The 22,394-nt window shown below is 46.1% G+C and overlaps 1 protein-coding gene across 1 annotated transcript; it reads left to right on the top strand.

Annotated features, from left to right (window-relative positions):
• Positions 1-6,258: 6,258 nt before the first annotated feature.
• LOC113019674 (nuclear factor 7, ovary-like) lies at positions 6,259-7,755 on the top strand. Its single transcript, XM_026163468.1, has one exon. The coding sequence runs from the start codon at positions 6,259-6,261 to the stop codon at positions 7,678-7,680; it is 1,422 nt and encodes a 473-aa protein (XP_026019253.1). The 3' UTR covers positions 7,681-7,755.
• The last annotated feature ends 14,639 nt before the right edge of the window (positions 7,756-22,394 follow it).

The raw sequence follows: 22,394 nt of genomic DNA, 5'->3' as shown, positions 1-22,394 counted from the left end.
GCTGTAGGGTGGTCATGATAATAACCGCACAGGGTACCCCGGAGAGCCGTAGGAGCATACAGCTTCAGCTCCTCCTGGGGGTGAAGATTGCGCTTATGTTTCGGACCTCGGTAATAGAGTAGGCCGTCATTGACCACCAAGGACGGTGAAGGACTGGCGTCCGAACCCAGGTTGGGGGAACACTCCAGGTCTCGGAGCTTTGGACCTGCACCTGGGTCATCTAACTGCAGCTGCCTTAGTTGTGTTCGGTCTTCTAACAAAAGGGGAGGCTGGGCACGAAGATCCATGCCCCACATGACAGCATGCTCCGGCAAGATTTCAATAGGAGGACCCTCTGGTGCAGGTAGTGGGTTGCGAGACAGAGCGTCTGGCACCCTGTTGTGCACCCCCGCCTTATGTACGATGGTAAAGTCAAAGTCCTGCAAGCGCAGGGACCACCGCGCCAACCGGCCAGTAGGGTTTGGGCGTGACATCAGCCACTTAAGGCTGTTGTGGTCAGTCAAGACCGTCACATGAAGCCCTTCCACATAGGGACGAAAGTGTTCTAAAGCCCAAATCACGGCCAGACACTCCTTTTCTGGCGTAGAGTATGGTTTCTCTGCCTTGTGAAGAGCTCGACTCGCGTAAGCGACCGCTACTTCCCTACCCTCTGCATCCTTCTGCATTAAGGCCGCCCCCAAGCCAAGGTCACATGCGTCCGTATGGATGAAGAAAGGCCGGGAAAAGTCAGGGAGTGACAGGACAGGCGCTGTCGCAATGCTCTGTTTCAGGAAGTCCATGGACTCCTGACACCTGTCATCCCACTGAAAGGTAACATCCTTCCTTGTCAGGGCGTGCAGAGGTTCTGCATGGCGAGCGTATTCCTTTACGAATCTGCGGTAGTATCCCGTCAGACCGAGAAACTGCCGCACCTGTTTCATTGAGGACAGAGTTCTGAACTGCATCACAGCCTTGATTTTGTCATCGTCCGGTTTAATGCCATCCGGGGTAACCCGGTAGCCCAGGAAGGTGAGCTCCTTCAGGCAGAACTGGCATTTCTTAAGCTTCAACGAGAGACCCGCAGACCTAAGTCTCTCAAGGACCTCCCGCAGGTCCAACAAATGCTGTTCGAAGGTAGGGGACACAACCACGATGTCATCCAGATATACAGCACATGTCTTGTAAACAAGGCCGCTGAGGACGTTGTGCATCAGCCTCTGAAAGGTGGCTGGTGCGTTGCAGAGGCCGAAAGGGAGCACGCGAAACTGAAACAGCCCACAATGGGAAACAAAGGCTGTTTTAGGACGTGAGTCCCCTGAAACCGGCACCTGCCAGTAACCCCTCGCCAGGTCCAATGTTGAAATGAATCGACCTCTCGCTAGGAAGTCGAGTCACCTGGTTCAGCCCCCTAAAGTCCACACAGAACCGTGGGTCAGCGCCCAACCTGTTAACAATCACGACAGGTGCGGCCCAGGGGCTCATGGACGGTTCAATTATGCCATCCTCCAGCATTTTCTGGACCTGCTCTTCAATGAGTTGTTTCTTTGCAGGGGAGGTGCGGTATGGGGGGAGGAGGTTAGCCGGATAACACGGAGCCGGTCAGTTAAATTAAACAACAGACCTTTATTCCTTGTCAGCAACATAAGACCATACAAGCCAGGTCTCCATGGCTCTACACTGTCCGTACATACATGTGCGGGGATCGGTAGTCGCCGGTGCCAGGCCGTTACGATGGTGAGGTCTATCCTGAGAACAGAACACGAGCAGCATGTAATGGCTGCCACGCTATACTCACACACCCCCTAGGAGACTCCCCCCCTAGTGGTGCTATAACCCAAAAGGTTTGTTACAAGATCTACAGACTTTCAGAGTTTCTAGAGCAGACACAGAGCTCACGTCACAACAGGCTTCAGGCGCCATTTTAGTGACTTTAACAATATATTACATTTTAATTTCGGTCTAGCTGACATTAGGTTATGTACGCAGCACGCAATTGAACCACATATTTTAGAAGCCAAAGGTTCAAATTAGCTGGGAGCACCTTCACTTAATTATAACAGTGGTTTTGTTAGGAAAACAGTTTTTGTATACCAGATACTAAATTGCGCTGACCTCAACGGCTAACGTATCTAGCTAATCGCTACTGTTAGCACAACATTAACAGCAAGCTACAATGACGAGTAACAAAAACAAAACAGTAATAAGGTTTCAATGAAAATGTTTTACCTTTTCCAACAGTCCCAGAATCCACAGCTTCAAAGTCCAGCAGGTACTGAAGACTGTTATCCGTTTCGCTGTCACCGTCCGTGAGATTTTTCCCCCGAAAGGTCAAGGCCCGCCGCTCGCACACTCTGTCTGCGCATGCGCATACCAACGACGGACCCCCTCCGTCCGCTCCCGGGAGGCTATAGTATGACGTGTTCTGACATTACTCTCTCCCTGTCATTTATTTGGCTCAAAACACATATTAACAAATTGCTCAGTGATGAACAACTACTCAGATCATTTACCAAAGCAGTGTGCTTTGTCAAAACAAAGTGTGTGTTCATTACACTGACATTCTGTTCTGCAATTGTTATTTACTTGTATTTTATAATTTGACTTTACATACTGCTGGGTGGTTTGTAAAGTTTACAATAACTAGTATTATCATTATGCTATATTTTCAAAAATACATAATAATCTTAAAGGAATGCCTTGGAGTAGAAAATAGTAATGCTTTATTAAAATTTAAAACTAAAGTACAGTATTTGAATGTGTGTATTGTGTCTACTGTTTGTTAACTCACCATATTCATAATGTGTTTGTGGGGTTAGGAGTGTGTGTGTGTGTGGGGGGGGGGGTTAGGGTCTTTAGGCTTTGGCCCTCACCCCTGCCACCAGTATATTTTCAAGCAAATATTTCTAACTTTTATTTGAATATTCAGTTTCCTATCTTCTCTTAAAGGGTAATTGCCAGGTATCCCGCCCTCCCCCTTCGCACACACATGCACACAAAGAAAACACACAGTATAATTCACAGCCTCATTATAGTGAATAAATATTTATGCAATTTACACCACCAAACTTAGATTGCTAAGAATGAAGAACCTTTTGTTCTTTAAAGAACCATTTGTAATAGCTGAAGAACCATCCACAAAATAAAAAAGGTTCTTTGACGTATGATGGTTCTTTAAAGAACCATGAAGACATCTGAAGAACCATTTAAGAACCATAATTTTTCTGAGTGCAGTGGAGGTGGTGAGTGACAGGAGAATAGCAGCTAAGCTGTCATCCCTGTTGGACAACGTCTCCCACCCCATGCAGGAGACTCTGACAGCACTGAGCAGCTCCTTCAGTGACTGCGGCACCCACCTGGGGGGCTCTTCAACTGGTGGGGAAGATTGTCACATCTTGCAGGAGCTTTCCTCTCCTCAGGGGCTCTCTCTGCAGGAGGGGGAGACACAGGAGAGGTGGAGGAAGATCCCAGCCTGGGTGTTTATTGTCTTATGTAGTCTGGAAGAAGAGTGGATGGTGGGGTGGGTGCAGTTTTCTCTGTGGTGGGGTTGGGTGGACTGTCCTGGGCTCTGTGGGGCCGGGAGGCGCTGCTGCACTGGCCCCGGTCTGGATGGGCCTGGGCCCCCTTTCCCTGGCGGGTCGCGGAGTGTGGGGGTGCCTACTGGGGTCAGCGGGGGAGCTGGCCCCAGGGAGCGGTCACTTGCCCCTCCCTTCCTTCCCTCCCCATCTCCAGCTGCCTCCCTCTTCCCGCTCCACCGCAACCACCCACACATGCAGGACCTTGGAGTAGGGGTATGTCACCAGGGTGCAGAGGAGGCCACCCCCCCCCCCCCCCCCCGTCCCCTTCTGGCTGCCTGTGCCTCAATTTTATCCCACAACTTAGACATTCACATTACTCACACTCTCATTACACATACATATAGGATCTTGGGGGTGGGCACGATACATGGAACCCAAAGTACCATCAGGGTGTACACCTCACCCCTGGCGTCGTTGCCCACCTCTCAGTTTTAAATACACTTAGACATTGAGGGCTAACAGGAGGGACTATGCGCTTACCTGCTGCTCTCTGGCAGGTAGCTCCATGCCCTCCTGGGTTTTAAATGCACCTTAGAACACACATGCATCAACACTACAATGAGCGGGTGGAGGGAGGTTTGGAGTCTTCTCTCACCCCCATTCTCTGCGACCTGCTGGAGCGGGGGGGCTAGGAGGAGGAGTTGGCCGTCCGACTGCGGTCTGGAGTGTGGGGCCTCCCTGCTGCTGCGGAGTCGGGGCGGTCTGCCTCCCCCCACCGCAGGGAAAAGGGTAACACCACCTGGGTCTGGGTGCAGTTCCCCCCCTCCAGGGGCAAGGGTACCTAGACCCGGGGCTTAGAGTACGCTTGGGGAGTGTGATCGTGTGTACAGCGTCTCTTTATGTCTGTCTCCACGTTGGTTGAGTGTGGAGTAAGTGTATATGAGAGCATGAGGGTGGGAATGGATGTTTGTATATGTGTGTGCCTGTTGGACAACGTCTCCCACCCCATGCAGGAGACTCTGACAGCACTGAGCAGCTCCTTCAGTGACTGCGGCACCCACGGTGTGGGACGGAGAGATTTCACAGGTCTTTCCTCCCCACTGCTGTCAGACTCCATAATAAAGACTTTAACTGATCAAACACACACATCCACACGTGTGCAATAGCAATAACACTAAGTGCAATACTCTTTTCTGACAAAGTTGTATTTTTACTCAGTTGTATACAGCATGTGTATTCTATTTTTATCCTATTGTATATTTTATTCTATTTTATTCTACTGTATATAGTATTTTATTTTATTCTATTCTATATAGTTGTGTATAGTATTTTATTCTTATTGTATTCTATTCTACAGTAAAATATGCTGTGGGGCTGTGTGGACAGTGCAGGGACTGGGAATCTTGTCAAAGTTGAGGGACACATGGATTCCACTTAGTATCAGCAGATTCTGGAGACCAATGTCCAGGAATCAGTGACAAAGCTGAAGCTGCGCCAGGGCTGGATCTTTCAACAAGACAACGACCCGAAACACTGCTCAAAATCCACTAAGACATTCATGCACAGGAACAAGTACAATGTTCTGGAGTGGCCATCTCAGTCCCCAGACCTGAATATTATTGAAAATCTGTGGTGTGAATTAAAGAGAGTTGTCCATGCTCAGAAGCCATCAAACCTGAATGAACTAGAGTTGTTTTGTAAGAGGAATGTTCCAAAACATTCAACCACAATTCAGACTCTCATTGGAACCTACAGGAAGCATTTAGAGGCTGTAATTTCTGCAAAAGGCAGATCTACTAAATATTGATTTCATGTCTTTTTTTGTGCTGCCCAAATTTATGCACCTGCCTGATTTTGTTTAAACAATTATTGCACACTTTCTGTAAATCCAAAAAACTTCATTTCACTTCTCAAATATCACTGTGTGTGTCTCTGGCCGCTATATCTGTGGGGATGGTGTTCACTCTGTGTTGGAGTGTCCTGATGACATCCAGTTTGTGCTTGAGTGTTTGATAAGTGTATGTGTTGGTTTACTGTACACATCAACTTTTGTCCCCTATTGGTGATGGAAATCTCACAGTTTAGGAAGGCTAACCTGTCATGTTTTCCACATTCTCCTTGGTAAACCTGATGTGTTGGTCCACAAAGTTCATGTGATCAGTGAATACCTGAAACAATGACTTGGGTAGGGTTTTCCTGTTAGTGTCACCTGTCTATGAATGATACTTGATCTCAGTTTCCTGAAAATAGTGTAATTTGAATGCTAGCAAAAGGTATGCTCTTCCCAAGCATACTGATAGGGGAGCCTTGTTGTATGTACCGGTATGTAATGTCCCCGATCTAATAACACCAGGAATGCACAGAGGACACACACAAATTTGGATTCATAGTTATTATTTAGTTAAGACAAGAAAATACACCGCTGTTCAGGATGAAGCAACAGCATGTATGGGAGGAGGTGGATGAGACTCCGCCTCTGACCTTACACAAGTGCTGCGACAAACCAGGAAACAAGCTGTTCGTCTTTCTCAGTAAAGGGAGACACACAGACGATCAGTGAGTAGCTGTAGCTGCACGAGTGAGTGCAGTGACAGTGTAAAACTTCAACACTGCTGCTTCAAGCTGCTGACGCTCCACACACTGAATGTGAGTTTGAGCAAAAACACGACTCAAAGGAAGTTTCAGTGAAGGTGGTAGAGGAGGGAGGGGAGCCAGGACTGACTGTACTTCCTGTCTGCTGTTTTCAGCTTCACTCACAGACTCAATGGCTTCCAGATCAGAGGAGGATCTCTGCTGTCCGGTCTGTCGGGAGGTCTTCAGAGATCCTTTTATTCTGTCATGTAGCCACAGCTTCTGTAAAGACTGTCTGAAGAGACGGTGGAGAGAGAGACCAACACACGAGTGTCCAGTTTGTAAGGAAATATCAATGGATGATCCACCTTTAAACCGAGCTTTAAAGAACCTGTGTGAGTCGTTCTTACAGGAGAGAGATCAGAGAGCTTCAGAGGATCTCTGCAGTCTGCACTCTGAGAAACTCAAACTCTTCTGTCTGGACCATCAGCAGCCAGTGTGTCTCATCTGCAGAGACTCAGAAAATCACACCAACCACAGATTCAGACCCATCGATGAAGCTGCACAACAACACAAGAAGGAACTTCAGGAAACTCTGGAGCCCTTAAAGAAGAAGTTAAAGGTTTGTGAAGAAGTTCAAGTGAAGTTTGATCAAACAGCAGAACACATTAAGGTCCAGGTCCGACACACAGAGAGGCAGATTAAGGAGCAGTTTAAGAAGCTTCAGCAGTTTCTAGCAGAGGAAGAGGAGGCCAGGCTGGCTGCACTGAGGGAGGAAGAGGAGCAGAAGAGTGGGATGATGAAGGAGAAGATGGAGGCTCTGAGCAGAGAGATAGCAGCTCTTTCAGACACAGTCAGAGCCACAGAGGAGGAGCTGAGAGCTGAAGACGTCTCATTCCTGCACAACTACAAGGCTGCAGTGGAAAGAGTCCAGCGCTGCCCCCTGCTGGATGATCCACAGCTGCCCTCAGGAGCTCTGATAGACCAGGCCAAACACCTGGGCAACCTGACCTTCAACATCTGGAACAACATGAAGGACATGGTCTCCTACACTCCTCTCATTCTGGACCCAAACACTGCTCATCCAAACCTCATCCTGTCTGAAGATCTGACCAGTGTGAGAGGAGGAGAGAGGCAGCAGCTTCCTGATAATCCAGAGAGGATTGATTATTACATTTCTGTCCTGGGCTCTGAGGGCTTTAACTCAGGGACTCACAGCTGGGATGTCGAGGTTGGAAATAATACAAGCTGGATGCTTGGTGTGGTAGAAGAGTCTATTCAGAGGAAGGGAAACAAAGAGTTTGGATTTTGGGGTGTGATTTTCAGTTTAGGTAAATACTCAACACGCTCACCATCAGCTCCTGTTACTGCTCTCTCAGTTCAGAAGAAGCTCCAGAGGATCAGAGTGAATCTGGACTGGAACAGAGGAAAGCTGTCGTTCTCTGATCCTGATACTAACACACACATACACACCTTCACACACACTTTCACTCACAGGATGTTTCCATTCATTCAAACTGGTGATGAAGTGAAGGTGTTGCCGGTGACGCTGACGGTGTCAGTGTCAGCGGCACCGTTAGCAGATCAGGTCAGTTCAGGATGGGTTTTTTTCTAATGTGCTTTCCTGTCAGTGCTGCATGTAGCCAAAACCCCAAATATTTCAAAGATATTCTTTTTGTCCTTTTTAACATTGTGCTCTAAAGCTTCTGTGACTATAGCTTATTCAGTTCAAAATTTTAAGTTTATTCGCAATGCATGACAGCAGTAAGCTACAGCACAAATGGTTGTATAAAATCTGTTTTGGATTGTTTGTTATCTTATATGGGTACATGCTGTATTAATTATTTTTTTGTTCTTTTTGAGTTCCTTGGCCCCGCTCCAGTCTTTCTGGGTTTGAGTGAAAGAGGAGGTTGAGCTGAACATGTCTTGCGATCACACAGGGGGGGATGGTGTTCTTCTTAAACACACACACACACACACACACACACACATACACACACACACACACACACACACACACACACACACACACACACACACACACACACACACACACTTTTTTAATAGTTTGGACCTCTGTGTTTTTGGCTTATTGGTCCCTAATAGACTGCCAGACTACTAACATGTTCTAGCAATCTCATTCTGGACCCAAACACTGCTGATCCAAACCTCATCCTGTCTGAAGATCTGACCAGTGTGAGATATGGAGGAGAGAGGCAGCAGCTTCCTGATAATCCAGAGAGGTTTGATTATTACATCTCTGTCCTGGGCTCTGAGGGCTTTAACTCAGGGACTCACAGCTGGGATGTCGAAGTTGGAGACAGTACAGGGTGGGAACTGGGTGTGTTGGCAGAGTCTGTGGAGAGGAAAGGAAACATACAATCTGGATTATGGGAGATATTGTTTGATGGAAGTAAATACTACAAACACTCACCATCAGATCCTCTCACTCCTCTCTCAGTAGAAAAGAAGTTCCAGAGGATCAGAGTGAATCTGGACTGGAACAGAGGAAAGCTGTCGTTCTCTGAACCTGATACTAACACACACATACACACCTTCACACACACTTTCACTCACAGGATGTTTCCATACATTCAAACTGATGATGAAGTGAAGGTGTGTCCGTTGAAGGTGTCAGTGTCAGTGCAGCAGATGAGTTGAGGATGATGATGTTTCTAATGTTGTTTCCTGTCAGTGAGTTGAAGCTGTTAAACTGCAGCTGTCCTCCTGCTGCCTCGTTGTTCCAAAGCTCTTTGTTTCTCTTTTAGTTTCACTGTTTCTTTCTGTTTCTGCTGTCCACCTTTTCACATGGAAAATCATTTCACTGTTTCTCACTGAATGACTCCCCAAACTAGATTTGAAATTCTATCAAGTTTCTAATCATTACAAGTGATTCATGTTTCTATTTGATGTGTAAATGGAGATGATTTAGTTTGCTGGGATATGGACTGACATGTGTTGAATGGGAGGAGCAGTTTGTTGTTGTCTTCTTGTCTGTTTATGACAACAATAAATATGTTGTTGAAACAATGATTCATGTTTAACTCCATATATGAAATGTTTCTGATCTTTGAATTCTGTTTGATTAAAGACTTTCTTCATGACACAAATGAGATTTCAGTGTATTAATAGAACTAAATAAGCTCAGAGTTGAAAGGCTGGAGTATTATGTAAAAATTATAAATTGTTCATCAAATTGCCCTGGGACAGACTGGCGACCTGTCCAGGGTGTACCCCGCCTCTCGCCCTATGACAGCTGGGATAGGCTCCAGCGCCCCCCACAAACCTGAAAAGGATAAGCGAAAGCGAATGGATGGATGGATGTTTATAAAATAAATAAAGCTGTGTGTTATTGTTTTAATATATACACGATGCAAATTTGCTCATAAATGGGTTGGCGTTTCATGTTTTCAGAGTCAAGAGCTTCATTCAATGTTAATGTTTGGATTTGAAATATTGCCGGTAGACATAGAGTGCAGAGGGTTTTTCAGCACGCTTACACATACACCAGTGATGGCTTTTTATACGTCTCTGGGTCACAGAGTCCAAACAAGATGTCCTGAACTGGGCCTTAGAATCAACTGAAGGATAACATTCGATAGTCAAGGCTACACAGGGTGTGTTTTTGTGTCCATGTTTCTCTTATTTCAGGAAAAGGAACAGGAACTGCCAAAGCAAATTAAATCTTTCTAAACCACAAATATTTCTTCTTATTTGAACACAACAACAGTCAAATAGTGAAAAATAGGAAGTAAGCATGGTGCGACTGGAGTCGTGTGTGTTAAGACTGATTTCAGCAGGAATGGAGAGAGGGGAGAGTAGAGTGAACAGGTATTGTTTAGAAGGGTTCAGCAAATCTGAGCTGGCAGCAATCGCTTCAGAGTGTCAGGTCAGAACACTTGCAACTTTTCAGATGCAAGAGGAACAAACTGCCAGAGTTCAGGAATAAAGTTGTCATTCTTTATATTTCAAGAATGGCCCACACGTGGGCGAAAGTGTGAGGTGTGAGTGTGTGTGGTTTGGTCTTATGAACGCACACACTGTCGGTTGTGCGGCTGCCATTTGTCTCTGAACTGAAGCTGCATGTGTGCACATGAGCCAGCTTCAAACTTGGAAGTTTTGTGTCTGGATTAATGCAGGAAGATGTTAAATATTTGAAATACTGTATTTGTGTTTCTGATAATATCTGTGAATACTGGATTACTATACATCAGAAAGAACTGCGTTTTTCCACATTATTACTTCTGTTTTTATTTGCCAACTTCAGAAATTATTTTTGAGAATAATAAAAGAAATGTTTGAAAAGAAAAAAATGTAAACAATCATGGATAAATAATATATGATGACAAGATTATATATATTATATTTGAGTAAAGGAAGCACTCAAAACGCGTGGCTATCCTAAATGGGCGTTTTTAAAGTCAGCAAAGAGGCACAGAAAAGAAGACCAGACACCAGCGAAGGAGGATAAGAAGGACAGACGCAACAACATTGTAATCCCCTATGTAGCCGGTGTATCAGAATAACTCAGGAGAGTTTTCTCCAAGCATGACATCCCAGTGTATTTCAGACCCAGCAACACACTCAGACAGAAACTGGTTCACCCGAAAGACAAAATGCCAAAACACAAACTTAACAATGTGGTGTATGCTGTACAGTGCAGCGAGGAATGCTCAGACCTCTACATTGGAGAGACCAAGCAGCCACTTCACAAGCGCATGGCACAACACAGAAGAGCCACCTCCACAGGACAAGACTCAGCAGTCCATCTGCATCTTAAGGACAAAGGACACTCTTTCAAGGATGCCAATGTTCACATTTTGGACAGAGAGGACAGATGGTTTGAAAGAGGAGTGAAAGAAGCCATCTATGTCCACTGTGAGCGACCATCTTTGAACAGAGGCGGGGGTTTATGACACCAACTCTCTGCCATCTATAATCCAGTTTTGAGATCCCTTCCCAGACGCCTTAACGCCCACTCACATCCTGGGCCATCTGATCTCAGGAATTCGCATGATAAGGTGGGGCCAGGTTTCACACAATGAGCTCACCCGAAACTCTGGCTGATTGGGTCCCACACCCAATTTCACACCTTGGCTCAGGTGATTAGAGGATCATCAGGGGGTCCTTTTGTCCCTCTGTGGGGGGTCACTCCCACTAGGTTTATATCTGGGACTCTCCACCATTTGACCTTAGAACTGAAGAAGCTTCTCGGATGAGAGGTGAAACGTCTTCAAGCAACTTAAAGAAGTCCAGACGCTTTTCTTTGCAAGCTCCTTTGACCATCATTATTGTTATTATTATTATTATGACACAAAAGTGACATTACTAAAACATGTTATCAATACATAAAATAAAGAAATATCAATCACAATCCCCAACAGTGTCACCAGCAATGCAGCTCCACACCATCACACCTCCTCCTCCATGCTTCACAGTGGGAACTTTGGTGTTAAGTGATGTGGTTGAAAAGTTTGAGTGCGCCTAACTTTTGTGATGGTGCGCCTAAGAAAGAAAGTTAGGTGTACTAGTGCAACCATGGAAAAACGTTAGTCTAGAGCTCTGCGTCTGCTTGTTGCTTTTTCTTAGTAGTGGTTTCTTAGCAGCTGTTTGACCATAAAGGCCTGATTCACAGTCTCCTCTGAACAATTGATGTAGAGATGTGTCTGCTACTGGAACTCTGTGTGCCATTTACCTGGGCTCTAATAAGAGGTGCTCTTAACTTGTGATTTCAGAGCCTGGTCACTTGGTTGAAATTATCCTCAGCAGCAGAGTTGACTCTTGGTCTTTCTTTCCTGGGGCGGTCCTCATGTGAGCCAGTTTTTGTGGTAGCACTTGGTAGCATGGTTTTTGTGACTGCATTTGGAGACACATTCAAAGTTTTAACAATATTCCGGACTGACTGACCTTCAGTTCTTAAAGTAATGATGGACTGTAGTTTTTCTCTCGCTTGGGGCAGGGATAGCTCAATAGGTAGAGTAGCTGCCTCATGATTGGAAGGTTATGGGTTCAACTCTACTGAACAGCTATCCTGAGGTACCCATGAGCAAGGTACCATCCCTACACACTGCTCCCCGGGCGCTGCATTGGTGGCTGCCCACTGCTTCACTAGGCGAATGGGTTAAATGCAGAGGAGCAATTTCCCTACGGGGACTATCACATACACATTATTATCTCTTTACTTAGCTGATTGGTTCTTGCCATAATATGAATCCTAAGACTTGTCAAATAGGCCTGTTAGCTGTGTACCAACCTGATTTCTGTGCAATACAACTCATGGTTCCAACCCCATTAAGAAGGCAAGAAATTCCACAAATAAAGCCTGACAAGGCCCACCTGTGTAGGGAAAACCATTTCAGGTGACTACATCATGAAGGTCACTGAGACAAGGTGAAGGGGTTCAGGAATCTAAATATATATATATATATAACATATAACATCGACTAACAGGTGTGATGAGATGAGTGAGTGCACTTCCTGTGAGGAGAATAATGGTAGTCCAATCCAGAATGATACACAGGATAAAACTCAGATATTTGTTAACCGTGTTGTCACGGTCTGGCTGGCAGACCGTGGGGATGTGGGGAAAGGAGGACCCAAAACGCAGACTCTGCGATGCAAACAGTGCTCTTTATTTACAGTGGAAAGCTGTAAACACAATAACTCCCCGTTGCTCCCTCGAACCCCGTGTGCGTGCTTCTCCCAAGTGCTCGTATCCCGTGCTCTCTGCCCCTGTGCCTTCACACACCCCGTGTGTCTTGCAGTCCTGTGTTCCGCTGTCCTCCTGAGGAAAAAACACAGACACAGCCGTTAATGCACCAACTCCAGCAGGCATACACTGACCAGCACTATAAACACTGACATGGAGTCTAACTCAACGGTCCTGCGCCGGAGGAAGCTCCATCGCTCTGTTAAGTAGTTCCCCCGACGATCCTGATCAGAAGCAGGTGTGTGGGAAGCTAGGCGTGACCAGCAGCTGGCAGGGCCACACCCATCAGGCCTGCAGGTGGCTGTCCTTCATCCTCCAGCCACACACACACACACACACACACACACACACACACACCAGCATGGAACACAGGAGCACAGTGCAGCAAACATACATCCAATGCACTAATAACAATAAAGGTCCACACTGTTCACGAACCCCGAGTCCCCGGAACCGGGTCCGTGACACGTGTAGATTAAGTTTTGGTTGGGGTTGGAGACAACGCTCAGCAGCAGCTAGCTTCAAAGTAAAACAGGAAACTAACAAACTGTTTTACAAACACAAACTTAGGGACACAAACAGAACATGAGGGGGGAGAATACAGGTTGGAGTAATAAACCACTGAACACCAGAATCAAACCCTGAGAACTAATACAAAATCAGAAGAAACTAGAAAATAATAACAATAAACTCAAAGCAATGGGTCACTGACCGTGGTTCGATCCCAGGCTGCCTCCTGGCTGCATGCCAAATATCCTTGGGCAACATACTAACCCCATGTTTGCCTACTGGTGGTGGTCAGAGGGTCCGGTGGCGCCTGTGTCCGGCAGCCTCGCCTCTGTCAGTGCGCCCCAGGGCAGCTGTGGCTGCAATGTAGCTGCCATTGCCTGTGTGTGAATGTATGGGTGAATGACTGAATGTAGTGTAAAGCGCTTTGGGGTCCTATGGACTAGAAAAGCGCTATACAAATGCAGGCCATTTACCATGAGTGGACAGAACAACTTTTCCTAATCTATGACTAATGATTTTACCATTTCTGTATTTGATTTGATTTGATTTGATATTTTGGAAGGGTTGGGTCGGGACTGCTATCACTCAATGCCTCTAGATCAAAAAGTGTATAATTCCCATTTAACATGTGTGTATGTGTGGCAACGCAAGGGAGTGATGATGAGAAGGTAAAAAGGGAAAGCAATGATGATGCACGCACACTAGGGTGGTGGTGTGGTGACTGCAAGCTCAAAAGCTTTACTGTTACAAGGAAAAACCTGAAAGCACCACCCATATTACTTACAGCTTGTATATTGTACATTTTATATATATATATGTTTTTCCCTATGTTAATACTGTCCATATGTACATAGCGCTGCAGAAGTGTACCCCCCCCCCCCCCCCCAGCATGTTTACACTGAGTAGGAGATGCTCTGTATCTCATTGTACAACTGTATAGTGACAATAAAGGCATTCTATTCTATTCTATTCAGTCATGCCCACTTTAGGCTTTCAGCTTCCGAATAAGGGAAACAAAAGTTTTGAATATATCCAAAACATGAAAACAGTCATCCTCTTCACCCTCTGTAGTCACTGTAGAAACACACATGCTAACTAGTACCCATCACATTATAGAGCTGGGCACTCCCTTAACCACACGCAAAGCAGAATAAACAAAGTGAAAAAAAAGGGAAGGGCAAAGCAGCAGCTCTTCTGTAACACAGCCCAGAGTAGCAGTAGTGGCTCCGCTGAAAGAAAATATTAAGTGCAAACCAGGTATCTAGAATGTGCAGTAAATTGTGCAAAGTCCTGTTAAAACATTTACACTGACCATTTCCAGTCAGATGATGGGGGTGTGATTAGGCCTCACTGAAAGTAGAAACCTATATTTAATAGTCTTTTGTGCATTACTGCACGCTTTGGATAGAACTGTTCCCTCTTTGGAAGGCCATGACAGAAACTGTATCCCATGTACTAAACCCATAAATACTCATTAACCTATATTATCTCAGACCAGGGCCAACAGTTTGTATTCTCTGTATTTAAAGGAGCCGTCAGACAATGGAATTTCTAGAAGATAAAGACTTCGAAACATCATCCCTAAAACTACCCAACTTGAAAGAAAGGATGAACCATTGAGGTAAAGATTCTTTCATATGTTGTTCGGCTCAGAGATTATTAAACCTCTGTCAGTACCGGCGTACAATCGCAGATTATGTAATAGACTTTCGGACCACAGCTGCAGAGGCAGGCTGGCCGGGTCAAGCCTTTCAGGAAGTTTACCTCTGTTCCCTGAATGAAGCTATGAAAGATCAAATGGCCTCACCTGACAAGCCAGCCACCTTTGAGGCGTTAGCCTCTCTCTCCCTTTGTATTGATAATTGTCTGAGGGAGAGAGAGGGAGAAAAGAGTTATAGTTACCAACGTTCGCATGTGATTCACAAGCCCTGTCTTCTTCTCTCGGTGTCATTAATCATAAACCAGGTCACTCACTTATTTCAGGCTCTTGTTGATTCAGGCTGTGAACATAACCCCTTGATTTGTATCTGGCTAGTCAGTTAAATATACCTCTCCTGCCCCTGGATTGCCCTTTTCTGGCCAGTGCTAACGGTAACCGTAGAGAGAAACTCCCTTTCTTCATCATCTGTTCATGGTTCAGGGTTCAGGGGTGGCCGCTATTTATCATGACCTCCATCCAAGAGGTTTTCAATAACAGTAAAGCCCTGTCACTTCCACCATTCCACGACTGCACCATAGAACTCCTTCTCGGTGCCAATCTACCCACCAGTCACCAGTACAATCTGTCAAAACTAGAATGAGTTGCCATGGAAAACTTCAATGGGTGCAGGGTTTGTTTTTGTAGGGGAAAAGGATGACTTGCTGTGCCCCTGACTTCCAGGGCCTCAAAGAAAAAAAAAAAAACATAAAAAAATACCCCCTTCCACTCATCAGCTCCGCATTTCAGCTGCACAATATTCACCAAACTCCACCTCTGAAAAGCATACCATTCGGTTCATGGTGTGCCAGAAATAAGGTACAGACTCTGCATCCTGCGTGACTTTTGTAGCCTTTATTCCACACCTCACAGGCCATGGTCAAATATAATATTAGACTTTGTCACTGGTCACCCAGTTTCCTCTGGGAAAACAACCATGCTTACCGTCATAATCCCAGAAAAGCTCCCCACTGCTTCCTAAACCGCAAAAACACTGGTTGAACAGGTATTCGGGTTACATGGGATACCTATGGAAATAGTGTCAGACAAGAGACTACAGTTTGTTCCACAGGTCTGGAAGAAGTTTTGTACGGCCCTAGGGGCCAAAGCCATATCTCAGTTTGGGATATCTCCCTCAGGCTAATGGTCAGACTGAGCGCTTCAATCAGGAGCTAGAAGCCACGCTCTGCCGCATCACTACCCATATCAGTGCGCTGAATCTTAGCTTTGAATGTCCAGTATATTCTAATCAGTGCAATTTAAGCATTCACTGAACCTACAGTATCTACACCTGTGTGGCAAATGTGTGGTAAAGACACAGATAATGAAATTTAATTATTAATACAATATACATCATGAAAAACAAAAGCTGAAAATGATTCAGTTCAGTACTTTTCTCTGTATGCTCTGTGATTATAAAGGCCTTAAATTCTGTGATATATACTGTAAATGATTTTTAAATCAAATCAAATCAATTTTATTGTCACATCACATGTGCAGGTACATTGGTACAGTACATGTGAGTGAAATTCTTGTGTGCGAGCTTCACAAGCAACAGAGTTGTGCAAAATACAATAACGTAAACAAGCAAAATACAAGAATGGCTAATCTGAAACTAATAAATATATGTACAATATATAATAGTATATGCATTTCTGGATGTGTATACTAAATGTTTTTCTATGTGTGTGTGTGTGTGTGTGTGTGTGTGTGTGTGTGCATAGCTGGACTGGCCATCGGGCATACCGGGCATTTGCCCGGTGGGCCGCTGGCGATTTTTTGTTTTTATGGGCCGATGGATTTTTATTTTTTTTTAGTAAGGGTATATATAATGAAAGGTGTTGGATTGGCCAATTGGTCATGATCGACTCTGGGCTGGACCAATTACAGCCGAGGAGGCTAGATGCACCCGCCCCCTTGTTTAGCAATCACGTGATTTTTCGCGCATTGCATGCCGGGAACTCGTGGCAAAACAATCCAAGTACCGCATCAAATGCAAGCATTTGCAGCACCGCAAAACGTTCATTCTCCGTTTCCAATACCTTCTTGTTTTTTCTTTTTTCTTTCTTGCATTTTTCTTTGCCGCACAAAAAAGGAATGTACAAAACAAAAGGAGAAGAATGCCGGTCCGTACAAAGACAGACTCGACGAAAAGACAAAGAAAAGATACGAGGAAAAAATCAAAGGAGTGAAAGGGTCAGACCCTTATGAGCGCACAGAGTGGACAAGAGACGTCAGTGTGCTGCCCAACTTTCACCACGCTCAGATTTATAATTATACGGTTCTTGGAGTGAGTGCATACACTCGTGAAGTTTAGTAACTTCAGGTCACTGCAACAAGCCCAGGTACAGTTTACCGACGGATGGGTGCAGGACCTTGAAATGCACGAAAGACCATCGTACGAACAAAGGTAAGTTTACCAGTCTCACAAATCGTCGTCATAAATACACATTCGTTAACCGTTTATTAATATAACCTTTGAGCTCAACGGTAATTAATTAGTAGTGGAAATAATTTCTGGTAGCATCACAGAAATGTAGCAGTGACAATAATATTGTAATGACCTGGCTGGGGTTGTTAGCCAGGTGCATTCTGGGTATTGTGTTGTCTGTGTTTTCTATCGCTCTGCTAGTTCCTATGTGTTTGATTCGCATGTTGTGTTAGTGTTATGTTAATGTAAGCCACAGTGAAGTTGATGTGTGTTCTGTGGAGTGGGTTGAATTGGCATGGTTGGCTGACACCGCGACTCTATGTGGTGGGAGCGTGATAGGGGTTTGGTGTCAGCAGCACGTTGTTGTAGAAAAACATGGTAAATAAACGATTGGTGTGAACCACTAAAGCCTCCTGCTGGGTCATTTGGGGATTATCAGTCTGCTGCTGAGACGCTCGGATCGTGCGGTGTATGAGCCGTGAGCGCTCTCCATTTGTTGCGAAGTTTAGCGATAGCTGCTAGAGCCCTGCTAGCCGTTTTAGCTAATGAGCAGTTTAGTCAGTTCAGCTCCACTAACCCACGGTCGTTACAATATTGTATGTTGTAATCGCACTGGACAATTAGTGATACAAAACAACTGTTTTACCCTGTGAATAAAAGTATATGGTTTTGTCAATGTACCATGGTAATAACAGAAGCGAAACACAATATTGTGTCAGGACAATTCACTATTTATGCACAATAAACAAAGGAGCATAGCGCGACAATTTCTGTTCAGCGCCAGACTTGCTTGTAACCTATATCACCAATTATGTTAAGAAAAATGACGTATTAATACTACAAAACTCCAGACCATCTGTCGGCTCTTACTTCGGAAACATGGCTTAAAAATGTCTCTTCAACGACGTAATCCGATTACAAAAAAACGATCTCTTTACCCGTCGGCTTCCCGTGGCTGTCATGCGACCAGCTATTGCAGTTAATAATACAACAGCTTCTTGGCATTTTTTGGGTTTCTTTTTATCGCTGTGTAACTGAGTTCAATTGAACGCCTGCGTGCGCTAGTACCTCTTGCCACAAGTTCCCAGAATCCTTTGCGGTTTTACCCCTGAATGACGTCACATTTTCAATCTTTATCCTGGTGGGCCGGTCTCTAGTCAAAATGCCCGGGCCGATTTTTTGTCCCAGTCCAGCCCTGTGTGTGTGTGTACACATTTTTTACAAATTAAATAGAGTAAAAATAAAATAAAATATATAAAAATATACAGAGTTGAGACATGTGCAAAACAGTGGCATTACTGTACAGTGTGTAGTGCATAATGTTGAAGTTCCAGTAGTGAAGCTGAGGTGTCTATGAAGTGTTCAGCAGTCTGATGGCCTGATGGAAGAAGCTGTCTCTCAGTCTGCTGGTACGGGACCGGATGCTGCAGAACCTCCTTCCTGATGGAAGCAGTCTGAACAGTTTATGGCTGGGGTGACTGGAGTCCTTGATGATCCTCCCCGCTTTCCTCAGGCACCGCTTCCTGTAGATGTCTTGGAGGGAGGGAAGCTCACCTCCAATTATCCGTTCAGAGCACCGCACTACTCGCTGGAGAGCTCTGCAGTTGTAGGCGGTGCTGTTGCCATACCAGGTGGTGATGCATCCAGTGAGGATGCTCTCAATGGCACAGTGATAGAAGGTCCTGAGGATGCGGGGGCTCATGCCGAATCTTTTCAGTCTCCTGAGAAAGAAGAGGCGCTTCTGCGCCTTCTTCACTGTTTTGTTTGTGTGTACTGACCACGTAAGATCCTCAGCCAGATGTACTCCAAGGAACCGGAAGCTGCTCACTCTCTCCACAGCAGCGCCGTTGATGGTGATGGGGGTGTGTACTTCTCTGCACCTCCGGAAGTCCACTATCAACTCCTTTGTCTTTGCGACGTTGAGGGTGAGATGGTTGTCTTGACACCAGTGGGTCAGGGCGCTGACCTCCTCCCTGTAAGCCGTCTCATCACCGTTGGTGATAAGACCCACCACTGTAGTGTCGTCCGCAAACTTCACAATGATGTTGGAGTTGTTAGTGGCTGTGCAGTCGTAGGTGTAGAGTGAGTACAGGAGAGGGCTCAGTACACACCCCTGTGGAGCACCAGTGTTCAGTGTGATGGGGGATGAGGTGATGCTGCCCAGTCTGACCACTTGGCGTCTGTCAGACAGGAAGCTAAGGATCCAGCTGCAGAGGGAGCTGCTCAGTCCTAGATCCTGCAGTTTCCTGTCCAGCTTCGAGGGAACGATGGTATTGAATGCTGAGCTGTAATCTACAAACAGCATTCTCACATACGTGTCTCTCTTCTCCAGGTGTGACAGAGGTCACACCTGGAGAAGAGAGACACACATTTTACAGAGGTCTTAAAGTACTTAAATCACTGCTGATAGTCTGGTTGTTTATATTTTCACGTTTTTGTGTCTGTAGGGCTGTTTGATGACGATTTGGACTCCTCTGGGAGATGAGGACACACCCACATCTGTTCCATACTGCAGCCATGGATGGTGTTACAGCTCAGAGTCAGCTTTGGGCCATCAGATGCACACACTAGAAAACCAGCACCTGGACTTCATGCAGGAGAGAAAGCCTAATCCAGCAACTAATCCAGAAGTTAATCCCTGAGCAAACAGGAAAGGGAAATAGATTTTGAAATGCAGTTTATTTTTTTGCCTGTCCCATTTGGTTCTTTAGCCATCAGAATTGTTGTCTGAAGACCAACAAGGATACCCAATGGATTTACTTTGCCAAATGGATCATCGTGGCATTGCCGTATTGGTCCATTTGATCGACCTTTGTTTTTATTATTTATTATATTTTATTTTCAGATGTTACAGACGGGACAGACATGAGTGAGGGATAGGAAAGGGAGAGAGAAAGAGGAAGGAAAAGAAAAACAGAAGAGGAGAGGGACAGTGAGAAGGGGGGGAGAAAAAATAATCTCCTGGATCACCTGTTGAGAGAAGAAGAATAGAAAACAAGCAAAAAAAACCAAAGCAACATACTAAACACAACACCATCGCATTAATCTGGCTAAGTGTAAACAGCAGTAAATACTAAATATTCAATGTTGTTGTGCAGCACGCAGGACAGACAGCGCACAATGTGCTTTGAAGTAGCAGCCAAGAAAGGTGTAATTTAAGTCTACGAGCAGTGAACACCTGTGTGCATACCTGTGTGGATCAGCGCGCTTGTATTCAAATGGTTTCCACATGTAATGGTCTGCAAGAGGATGTAGCGAGTCATAGCCCCGTCCCCCAGGGCATGAAGCAGGCATGGAGGAGATCCAGGCCCCAGACATCCAGAGGCCCCAGAGTGCGAGAGCCCAAGGAGGACCACCGGAGGGGCATCCGCGCCACCTTCATGGAAAGGGCTGAGGATCCCCAGACGAGGCGTCACCCAGTAGCCACCGAGCAGAAGCTAGAGGGGGCTGCACCGGCGTGCCCGCCGGCTCTGCTGGCAGCCAGCTGTGCCAGAGTGAACTGAGCCGCAGGCCCAGAGGCCCAAGGGCCCCCAGCACACCGGAGGAGGCCTGACCGAGCAACAGGCGCCAGGCCCCGCCAGGTAGCCACCGGGAGTGAGCTGGTACATACCTGAGCGCCCAAGAACCACCAATGCACCGACCCCTGAGGGCATCAGTCACCGGCAGGGAGTGTGGTGAGGGGAGATAGGCCTTGGAGGGCCTGGGAGTTCCCAGAGAGGTGGAGTCTAAGACCCGACCTGACATATAGACACAGACAAACATACCAACGTAAGGACTGACATAAATGGACACACACAATCACACTCCCCAAACATACTCTATACCCCGGGTCCAGGTACCCTCGCCCCCAGAGGGGGAAACAGAACCCAGACCCAAGAGATGTTACCCTTCCCCCCAGGGTGGAGGCAAGCAGACCGTCCCAGGCTCCCCAGCAGCAGGGAGGCCAATCGGACAGCTAACATCTCCTCCCAGCCCCTCCGCCCCGATGGCTAGCAGAGAACGGGGGTGTGTGAAGACCCCATACCTCCCTCCTCCCGCCCATGTGTAGTGTTGCTGCGTGTTGTTCTAAAGTGCATTTAAAACAAGGGAGAGCATGGTGCTGCTGCCAGAGAGCAGCAGGTGTTAGCACGGCCCCTCCCGAGAACCCTCAATGTCTACATGGATTTAAAATTGAGAGGTGGGCACCAGCGCCAGAGGCCCTATATATATGTGTGTTATGAGAGTTTAAGCAATGTGGATGTCTAAGTTGTGAGATAAAATTGAGGCACAGGTGGCCAGAAGGGGACAGAAGGGACAGAGGGGGGGAATGTCTCCCCTGCACCCTTGTGACACACCCGCACCCCAAGGCCCTACCTGTGTGGGTGACTGTGGTGGAGCGGGAAGAGGGAGGTAGCCGGGGATGGGGAGGAAAAGAAGGGAGGGGAGGATGCCCCTCCCTAGGGCCAGCTCCCCCGCTGACCCCAGTAGGCACCCCCGTCATCTGGTACCCACCAAGGCAAGGGAGCCCAGGTCCATCCAGAAATGCAGTTTATTTAAGTGCAATTCAAAAATGAATTTACAAATGCAGAATTTATTCTACAATTCATTATTTAAGCACAGAAATCTTTATTGTGGCTCTTGTGGTCCTCCATATGACTCAGCAGGTGGGGGTAAACGCAGTTTCTGAGTTTGACTTCGCCTAAGGAATGCAGAAATGGCTCCGCTATGCTCCGGATGGGGGTGCAGGATGCCCGATATCCAGCCCGATCCTGTGGGGCCGCCAATGCACTGAATTGAAAACTGTATAATTAAAATATAATTTATTATACAAACAGTTAAAAATGCAAAAGAAATTAAAACAACCCTGGCTAAGGGTTAACACAATAAAAATCCATAAAACACAACATTTTCAGGCAGTATTCAGTCGTAAGAAGGGGATAAGTCGAAGACTTACCCCGGGTGGGCAGAGCTCTCAACTCCGCCCGCCGCTTCTTTAAAAATGCA

Source organism: Astatotilapia calliptera, chromosome 3 (assembly GCF_900246225.1).
Source record: "Astatotilapia calliptera chromosome 3, fAstCal1.2, whole genome shotgun sequence".
NCBI lineage: Eukaryota > Metazoa > Chordata > Actinopteri > Cichliformes > Cichlidae > Astatotilapia > Astatotilapia calliptera.
Note: the sequence above shows the minus strand (reverse complement) of the source record. Positions and strands in the feature narration are given on the sequence as shown.